This window comes from Dermacentor variabilis, chromosome 7 (genome assembly GCF_050947875.1).
Source record: "Dermacentor variabilis isolate Ectoservices chromosome 7, ASM5094787v1, whole genome shotgun sequence".
NCBI classification, from domain to species: Eukaryota; Metazoa; Arthropoda; class Arachnida; order Ixodida; family Ixodidae; genus Dermacentor; species Dermacentor variabilis.
In genome coordinates this window covers 54,631,793-54,642,106 of record NC_134574.1, presented here as the reverse complement: position 1 = coordinate 54,642,106, position 10,314 = coordinate 54,631,793, and the positions used below count along the sequence as shown (strand labels likewise).

Sequence of the window (10,314 nt, the reverse complement as noted above, 5' to 3'; positions counted from 1 at the left end):
CACCACGAGCGACGTGACACTGCGGACACGATTACGTAGGCGCTGGAGTCCGCCTACGTAGGCGCAGGAGTCCGACTACGTAGGCGCAGGAGACCGACTACGTCACCGTGCCTCTCCGGGCGGATTCACCGTGGGGAGAAAGAAACGGCGTTCGGATTGAAATTTCCGGCCATTCCGCGGCGCGTAGCGGTGTAATTGTTTGCTAACACGATCGTTGGCGCGCATTGTATGGTCTGCGCTTGTCACCTGAAAATGGCCAGCCTAGTGAGGGGCCCTTTAAATAAATTAACCAGCACGGTGTTGCGCGCGCACAGGTAAAGATGAACACATCTCGCTCAATGAGCGCGGAAACTCGCTGTAAAAATTCTCGAATGAGGAATCGTAGCAGCAGCAAGCGAATTGACCTTCATGCATCTCTCGCTTTAGTGCGAAGGAAACGTCGAAAGCACATCGCATAAGAAGCTAGCGGCACCACGCACACTCTGCAAACATCGCAGATCGCTTTGAAGATGAGGCCCGCGCAGGCGCCCACTTTAGCCACGTCACAGACCGCAGTCAAGACACACGAGCGCCGCCAACGCGTCCCTATGGCGTCCCTCAAGGGCGCCTACTACGTCGCCAGCGATTCGCGTGGTCAACGCCGTATGAGACGCCGCGGTTGTCTTCACTCTGTACAGAGCGGCGGGCGAGGAGGACATAGAGGCCATGTATCAGCCGCCGGGGAAGAACGCTTCCCTCCACCCCCCTGCCTCGCGTGCCACAGGAGAGGGCATGCATCCGGGACAGGGGTTGCAGAACAAGCGTCTTTCGTTTCTTTAGATCACTATCATCCGGGTCGCGTACCTCGCTCGCGCATGTGCAATTGAACCGCGTTCGCCGGCTCACCCTCACGCGTTTTGAAGCGAAAAACCACTACGCTAGCCAACACCGCGCTTCGCGCGAGCCGGCGTATGTCGGAATTGGCTCCGTGAGCGTGTTCTGAGTCGGCGCAGGTGGCCACTGCCGCGCGCTATGCGTCATCGGTTGACGTTTACCGCAAGCGCCTGTTTACCGCGGAGGCGGACTTATAACCGCTTGCCAGAGAACAGGCGTGCGCATTCAGCATGGAAGGAGAAGAGAGTGATACTACCGATACAGAGAGCTGTGTTCATGGCTGTACAGAAATCGCAAGACAATGTTCCCAACAATGATGAATAAAGAACAATAATCCTGCATAACTTATGGTATATATCATTGATAAGCAATTTGCATAACTACACAAGGCACACGTATAGCGTAAGCTAACCAAAGCATATCCATAACTGAAACAGTAAGCATAACCATAGGCTAAATCATAAAGCATAACAATAAGCTAAACCGTAAGCATATTCATAACTTAAACCATAAGCATATCCACAAGTTAAACCGTCAGCATATCCATAGGCTAAATCACAAAGAATAACCATAAGCTAAACCGTAAGCATAACCATAGGCCAAATCATAAAGCATAACCATAAGCTAAACCATAAGCATCACCGAACCTTTTCGCTTCGAGATATCCAGGCTTAACCTTAGCTAAGCCCCAGCCAATTTTTTTTTCACTCATACGGTAGGTACCTACCTCATGGTGACGGTGACGCCGACGCCAGAAATGCACCTGAAGTATTCATATAATTGCTATCGCAATAAAACAAAATTATGAATTACTTGCTAAATTAACTGCGCATGCAGGGTGTGTTCTATTTGAATCAGCCCCACAAAAAGTAATTTTTATTTCATAAATATTATTCTCTGCTATTCAAACAAATTCGGGGCGTTGTCTCTCAGCGCAAAGCCGACAGGCGTTGCGTTGCCATTACATTTGATATCGACCTCGCCGTCACTTTCTACCGCACAAAAACTGCCACGTAACTTCCCTTAACACCACTTTCCTTGTACGTAACAAGAATTTCCTCTTCGCATGAGTCGTACCACACCATCGTGAGAGTCAGAAGCAAACACCTGTAGGCAAACCTGCCGCCACATAGCTGCCCTATCTTATACTTCGAGGAGGCCGCTTTCCAGGCCCACCAGTTTTAATCTTCAGGTGTCTGCTATCAAATGTAGCTGGTGCTATATAATTTGCGAGGCACTGGTGTCGGTGATAAATTGCCTTTTTTTCTCCATGCCTTCTTTGCAGTGGTCTTTGGGTGGCTAGGTGCTTTACTGTTGGCTGTGGGCTGTCGAAACCTTTCCAACCGTTTGCACGAGGCTATGATACGGAGCGTCCTGCGGAGCCCCGTGCATTTCTTCGACGCTACGCCGAGAGGCCGTGTGTTGAACCGCTTCTCTGCCGACATAGATAACATTGAGAACCGCTTCTTCCTCGCCGCCAAGCAGGTCCTGGAGACGTTTGCTGTAGGCGTCGCCAGGGTTGTCGTGACAGCTCTCCAGACACCAGCTGCTGGTCTTGTGGGTGCCTCGACTACGGCCATTTTTCTTTTCTTAGTGGTATGTGTCTACTTTATAAATCACCATTTACTGGAGCCTCACGTCTCATTGGGTACTGTTCTCAGAGGCTGTAATACAGCGCAGCTTTTAGGCGCCCGTTCCTGCGGTGAGCGTCGGCGTAATCAAGCGAACGAGCACAGCGAAAGATAAAAGAGCGGACGCGAAGTGCAGCGGGGGATGAAAGACGCGAGAAGAAATGCAGGGGAAGAGGGTATGGTGCAAGCGTGAGTAGAGAAACATAGTGCGGTGACGATGGCTACGATATGGCGCCAGAGTAGCGCGCATCGTCTCGCAGGTCTGTCCGCGGCAGCTGCTGTCAACTGTGCCAACGCGTCACCCATGCGCTGCATCTCGCAATTTCCAGATTAGTGAGGCAGTTGCCCATACTTCGCTTCCTTTGCAGCGTGCTGCACAAGACAGAGTGTTTAAAGCGAAAAAAAAAACAGCGAGAACGAAGGCGCAGGACCAGACGAAGGCACACTCACATACAGTCACCGGTGACCATGTGTGTGTGTGTGTGTGCTTCCTTCGAGTTCCGCGGCTTGGTTTTCGCCGGCTTCTTTCTTTTTTCGCTTTAAACATAAACCAACTGGCGCAGCAATTTACACTTCTAAGAGAAACTGTCGGCGCCATACAACATATCGTGAAATGAAAACACGTATAGAGCTGCACTTATATTTCCCATTAGGCACTATCGTAATTGTGAGTGAATTTTTCTTGAGAAATACCTTTCGGAGATACGATGACCTTGCAGCCACCGTAATGGCGTAGTAGCTATAGCATTGCGCTGCTAAAACCGAGGACACCGACCCAAATCAAGGCCACGGCGGCCACATTTCGATGTGAGCGAAATTCAAATATCATGCATTGCGTGCACAGTACAGAACGCCAGGGGGTCAAAATTATTCCGGATTTGCTTACTACAACGTGCCTCATAATGATATTGTAATCCCTGCACCGTCCGATGCCGGGATTTTTAATTTTTTACAATCACAGTAGGGGAGTTTGTACGACTCGGGACCGCACGCGTCTTAGTATACGGCGAACAGCGTTGCTGGCGCTGTGCAAAGATAGCCAGCTTGGCAGAGTGCTAGGAACGGGGTAGGCCGTGTACGCCGTCAGTCTGCTCTCGAATCATGTGAAATATAGAGAAATCGAAAACATTCTTAAAAGCGATCGCTCAAGAATACCGATCTTGTATTCTTTGTCCAGCAGACAAGTATAACTCGTGCGGTGTTCATAGGATGTCCCAGCAAATTATACGGTATATATGGCGAAACTCGCACAGATTACAGCTGGGCCTCTGCCATTGTCGCAGCTTGTGACAACGATGCGCCGTAACAACTTCAACATACCATAATAACCAGCGGAGTGACGCTTAGCTTTGAGTCCTCTAATAAAGCTGCTGAAAAAGGTCAGGGTTTCCGCAACACGGAAACTCCAGAGAAATCGTCTTCCCTATAAAAATAATGTATGAAAATAGGAGCATGTCCCATCGCAGGAGACCACCGCTGTAGCAAGAGTAACGGATGAGTAGACATAAGATAGGTACTTGTTACGTCAGAAGGAGGAATCGACCCGAACACCACACGGTAAAATGATACATAGTCCGTCTGATCCACAGGCGGTCGTTGCTAAAGCTTCGAATGCGGCGAGGCGCCTGGAGAGCGTGGAGTGTTCTCGCCTACTCCAGCACGTGGCCGAGACTCGGGACTCGCTGAGCGTGGTGCGTTCATACGGTGTAGAGGACCGCTTCTGCGGGCACTGCTATCGTCTCGTGGACGTCGCCATGAGGGCCCTGCTGGCACTCTTCGACTGCTTCCGCAGCGTCCGCTTCCTCGGAGGCCTTTGTGGCTTCCTGGTGATTCTGGCCTCCGTGGTCTTCGGAGTACTGGTTTCCGGAGTGAACCGAGACGTGGCCGCCGACGGAAGCACAGTGGGACTCACTCTTAGTTCATCCATGGGGGTGAGGCCATGCTTTATACAATTAGCCGTTGGTGCATGGGCATTGATGTCCTATACTTCGCAGAAAAACAGCTTTCTTCTGCTCGGTCTTTTTACCTTGAACTAGTTTTCGCTGTTGGCAAACATTCTGTAAAGCAAAGCAAAATTGGTTAGCTTGACCGCATTCCACGTTTTTAAGGCACTTAAAACAGCAACAAGTAGAGTTGGTGCGGTACGAGCAAAGGTAACAAAACGCTTCGTATCCCGGATGATGAAATTTAACATGTACGCTAAAAAACAAGCGGTCGTTAAAGGAAGCTGCTAGCAGGTTCATCTATTCATAGGAATACAGGCGATTTCTCGTCAACGGTATTACAGAGACATTGACTAAACAACCCACTATATAATTTTCGTACGATGACGAAAAGCATAACACGTTTCAATGTTTCAATATGAACCCACTACAGTCAAATGAGGCGTGACCTCCATAATTTAAAGTGGCATGCAGTATAAGCTACGGCATTGCTCCCGTGGTCGAAGAGGCTCCAAGACTGCATGGCAGCTCTTACAAAAGAAATATTGGTGTGATAAATACAAGTAATTATAACTCTGTTGAGATCTGTGATTTCTCGTATGTCGGTGCAACCGTGTAGAGTTGGAGCACTTTCGATCACAGGACCGGTGTTGTAGCTCATACTGTGCACGACTATATATATTGGGATACCAGAATAGAGACCACAGGAGTAAGACGAGGCGAGGTTGTCGTTTTGACTGTTCACATACGTCCGCAGAGGTTCTCAGTTTTGCCATTTGCATAGAAATGGTTTGCACTTGTCTTGTTCAAGTTAGAGTTCGTGAACGTTATGAGAGTTTAAACTGGAAGAATAGCAAGCGGAATACAAATCTTTTCATTCGTAAACACTAGTTGCAATGGGCTGGCCTCCTCTAATATGTCCAACATTAGGCTCATGTGGAATTCATTGTAGTGAACAATTCTAGATTAAGACCTTCCTTTTATTACAGTGCCAGGGTGTCTAAGAAACTATTGAGGCAACGTTCCGGTAATGTGAAAGCAAACGAAGCGCTGACCTACATTTAAGCTTGTTCTACATTTTTGCAAAGTGCTACACGTCAGCTTTGCAGCTGCGATAAAAAAATATATCTAGCGGTTGAGATTGATGATTTTAATTCAAGCTGACCTTCCCGTTAATTTTTGTGCAGATCCCTCTTCTTATCATCGGTGCCACCACAAGTGTGTTTGTGTTCACGCAAACGTTCGTGTCATTCGAGCGCTGTCTTGAATACACGCTACTGAGTCCAGAGGTAAGCCTACGACGTGTGTGAGTTTACGACGAGTGGGAGTCTTTCGCAGTAAAGTGTTCATAAGCTGATGTAGGCACCTGCACGTGGTAGAGGAGCGCCGTGTAATGATAGCTGTTTCAATGTATGTACACCTGTCTAGAAGTTTCCTGAATCATTCTGCAAGCTGTTTCTGCACGCGAGCACGCGATACTGAAGATATTGATTTTCTGACATCGCCTTTGAAATGGCGCAGTGATAAATAGTCACCTAGTCTGCTTGATTTATTCAAGTATGCTGAACATGACTTGTATTCTAGCATTTTTTTATGCCTCTCCTTAGCGTTTTTTTGTCTTCCTCAAAACTGATAAATCTATCTTGTACCGCTACCTATGCCGTGTACCGGATCCGGTCGTATCACCTCTTCCTTGCTTTTTTTCACCAAAACTCTACAAGTATATTGCTTAACGTACTGGTTAATACTTCCTTCCATTTCAAATGCAACTGCAAATGGGAAGCGTAGGTTACCTGCGGGACTCACTGGATCAATTCATTCGCATACCATGAGGATGTGCTGAGTGGTCTACGGATGTTTGCTATGGCAGACACATGGCTCCACATGTTGCGAATATTATACAGATTAATATTCTTTGCCTACTTCAGCCATATTGAGCCTTTCTACTTACCTGCTTGTCTACCTACCATCTTTGTCATTCGACTCTCGTTATGCCGTTGTAGTCACATCGTCGTCGCCATGCAGTCGTCATGCATTCATTGTCACACCGCCATTTTGTACCGTTGTCGTTCAATCGCGGTCATTCTAACTTCTTCATCCGATTCTCGTCCTGCCGTTGCAGTCGCACAATCGTTGTCGCGCCGTCATCGCCACACCGTCGTTGTCATATTATTCTCGACATGGCGTCGTCGTCCTGCTGTGGCCTTACCATCGTCATCTATTCATTAATATCATCCCTCTGTCGTCATGCGCTCGTCGTCATACCACCTTCGTCGATCCATCGAGGTCATTCCTGGTTTGTTCGTCATGCTATCGTAATCACCGTATGATTTAATCGTATTTAGTCGTATTTAAGCTGTCATGCCATCGTCGCCATTGCTTTGTTGGCAGGCAGTCGCTGTCATCCATCTGTTGTAGAAGAATTCGGTAGAACCAATCTTACGATGGCTGTCGACAGTAAAGCGCTTTCACTGAATCAATGTATATCCACGCATGGTACGGGCGCCGTCGAAACATGTTACGTCTAAGGCGCGTACTGCGGCGGGACTCCTGTTTCGTGCTTTAGGATAACACTCGGAGCCATCTAGCACCGCCACCGCCAAGCCTAGTGTGGCATCCGAAATGCACGGCGTACCGACAGGCGCCAACGCTGAGAAACGCGCCATACGACAACCGGGCTCTTCTCATGGGATGAGGACGATGATGGCGATGATTTTTTTCTGTTGGCATCCCCTTTGAAACTGGGCGGTGACAAATAGCCATCTAGCCGGCTTGATTCAGGTATGATGTACATGCTCTTCCTTTTAGCATATCTGTATACACCTCCATAATCGTTTTTACAGCGAATCTGTATAGCACTACCCTCCAAGGAAATTTTCGTGTCGTAAGAAAAAACGTAGGACGATCCCGTAGATTATGCAATGCCGGCCCGTCCCGCGGCCAAGTTGAAGCAGGCGTTAAGCACTTCCCACATGTGGGCCGATCCCGACGATAGTGCAATGAATGGCCGACCAGCGGCGTAGGTGAAGCAGGCGTTAAGCGCTCCCCATACGTGCGCCGATCCCGAGTATAGTGTAACGCTGGACCGACCCGCAGCGGAGGTGACGCAGGCGTTAAGCGCTCCACAAGCGTGGGCCGATCCCGAAGATAGTGCAATGCCGGGCCGACCCGCGGCGGACGCGAAGCAGGCGTTAAGCGCTCCACAAGCGTGGGCCGTTCCCGAAGATAGTGCAATGCCGGGCCGACCCGCGGCGGACGCGAAGCAGGCGTTAAGCGCTCCACAAGCGTGGGCCGATCCCGAAGATAGTGCAATGCCGGGCCGACCCGCGGCGGACGAGAAGCAGGCGTTAAGCGCTCCCCATACGTGGGCCGATCCCGAAGTTAGTGCAATGCCGGACCGACCCGCGGCGGAGGTGAATCAGGTGTAAAGCACTCCCCATACGTGAGCCGATCCCGAAGTTAGTGCAATGCTGGGCAGACCCGCAGCGGAGGTGAAGCAGGCGTTAAGCGCTCCACATACGTGGGCCGATCCCGAAGATAGCGCAGTGCCGGGCCGAGCCGCGGTGGGGGTGAAGCAGGCGTTAAGCGCTCTCCATACGTGGGCCGATCCCGAAGTTAGTGCTATACCAGGCCGACTCGCGGCGGGGGTGAAGAAGACGTAAGGCATTCCCCATACGTGGGCCAATCCCGAAGATAGTGCAATGCCGGGCCGACCCGCGGCGAAGGTTAAGCAGGCGTTAAGCACTCCTCATGCGCGGGCCGATCCCGAAGATGTGCATTGCCGGGGTGAACTGCGGCGCAGGTGCAGTTCGTCATTAAGAGGCCCACATACATAGCTTCGCTGGTCATCCTTCTTCACAGAGTGGAATGGCACTGAGTTTGTTTAAGACTTCTGCTACCATGCATGTAACGCATCCGGTCGTATCAATCTCTTCCCTGCTTTTTTCCTACCAATACTTTGAACGTACCTTGCATATCTCGATTGATGACCGGTTGATGCTTCCGTCCACATTGCATCTATGCGCTGCTGGAAGGTGCACGATGCCTACGGGTCTCACTAGGGGTATTCATTCGCATATTCCGCTAGGAAGATATGAGTCGTCGCCGGATTTTTTCTGCAGCAGACACATGCCTCGTCTTGTTGCAAATATTTGCCCCGGTATGTTTTCGCCTTTAAGACACCAGCTCGAGCTTCAGAGAGCAAGGCACTGCCATTTACGTTGTCGTACAGAATTTCCCCTCTGATTTCTTTCTTCGCATTCTTTTTAGCCTTTATGGTATTCTTTGTCTACATCCTTTTTATGCAATTTCCTGCCTCTGTTTTTCTGATGACTCTTAGTTGTCTATTTACACTGTCAATTACCATGTACCTGGTTGCCGAATTTCTTTATCTCTTCCTCCATTCTGTGTCCGCTCTTTTCAGGCACAGATAGCTGTGCACTTTAGCCACCCATTTATTTCGATGCATGTAACTGAGTCTTTCTTCCAAACTAATTTTGCGCTGCGCTTCCCTGGCTTCAACACAGAGGCCACCCATGTCAGCCTGCACACACTCATTTGTGGCTTACCGTGGGTTCTCAAAGTCAATCGGCCTACCGACCATTTGTTACTTAGCAAACCGGGATGGAGAACTGATTTTTAGCGCAGAACGACATTTACTAGCGTTAGTGCTGGCGCCGTTACTCGCACCACCTCATGTGTATTCCCCGCACCACCTCCCACCTCAGATCCCCCGCACCACCTCATGTGTATTGTGGCTCCGAAGGCCACTTTGTTTCATTATTTCTTCATTCCGCTTCCCCTTTATTTTCAGATGTTCTTACTGGGTGCTTGAGTAAGTCTTTCTTTCGTTCAGGTAGACGACGGGGTATCTATATTGCTTGACAATGGGTATGACTTGCTGTTGAGTCGACAACATGTAATTACTCGTTTCTTCAATAAAGGTCTTAATTACCGATTCCTCACTGCGAAACTTAAGGCTTACATTTGTCGCTGCCTGTCCGCAGATATTCGCAAGCGTCTACATATGTCTTGTTTTTCTGCTAGTAGCGCTTGACCCTTTTTTGGGCAATTTGTCCATTACGCACGTAGGATAAATCAAACCTTAATTGTGTTGAATTTGTCCTTCTGTGCCCTTAACAATACGGCTGAACAACAAATGAGACAGAGGACATCCCTGTTCCAGTTCTTGGTGAATTTCCCCACTTCATTATATTTTCGGCCTTGTACTTGCTTGTCTCTTTATATGTCCATCAGCAGTTCCCCAAAATTGTCATCTATGCCTTCGCGCTTGCGAATATTGTGACATTGTGGCGTCGGTGAAGAAGACAGTAGCGAAAACTGTGAATTAGGAAGGTAAATACTTATTCGGGGTACCGGTGACCACAAGAAACGAGCGACAATCAAGCACAACAATAGCGGCGAACACAGTCGGCGATCGCCGAAAATCTCGTCAGCGGATCAACCGTGTCGGCTTTCATACACGACTCGTCAAAGTCCCCAGCGTAATTGCTGATGTCCGCGTATATTTTAGAAAGTACTGCACAATTCCCGTGCATACAATCATATCGAACAAGGTTCGGTGACAACAGAACGTATGCAGCGATCAATAACGTTCGAGAAGTTCCCCATACATGCATGAGCGTTCTACACTGCGCGATAATGTTTATTTGTGGGCCGGTGAAAATCGGTCACCGGCGAATGGTAAACAAGTACATGCCTCAATATCCCATAACAATTACCTTTATACGTTGTCGTAGTCTTCTTTTATATCGAGGAATGCTATTCACAAAGGTCTGTTCTGAGCTACTGAAATCTCTATTGACTGAGTTATTAGTGCAAACATATTATTCTCTAAGCGTCTGCCT

The 10,314-nt window shown here is 48.9% G+C and overlaps 1 protein-coding gene across 1 annotated transcript; it reads left to right on the top strand.

The window, feature by feature from the left end:
* Positions 1-4,036: 4,036 nt before the first annotated feature.
* Positions 4,037-9,281, top strand: LOC142588638 (uncharacterized). Its single transcript, XM_075700466.1, has 3 exons — positions 4,037-4,435; positions 5,635-5,736; positions 9,261-9,281. Exons 1-3 carry the CDS (start codon positions 4,067-4,069, stop codon positions 9,279-9,281), a joined length of 492 nt encoding a protein of 163 aa, XP_075556581.1. The 5' UTR covers positions 4,037-4,066.
* Positions 9,282-10,314: the final 1,033 nt, after the last annotated feature.

Excerpts from the sequence above, each read along its gene's own strand:
- LOC142588638 (XM_075700466.1), top strand. The coding sequence starts at position 4,067 with ATGATACATAGTCCGTCTGATCCACAGGCGGTCGTTGCTAAAGCTTCG. Across the intron at positions 4,436-5,634 it reads CTCTTAGTTCATCCATGGGG|ATCCCTCTTCTTATCATCGG; the intron begins GTGAGGCCATGC and ends ATTTTTGTGCAG. Across the intron at positions 5,737-9,260 it reads ACACGCTACTGAGTCCAGAG|ATGTTCTTACTGGGTGCTTG; the intron begins GTAAGCCTACGA and ends CTTTATTTTCAG.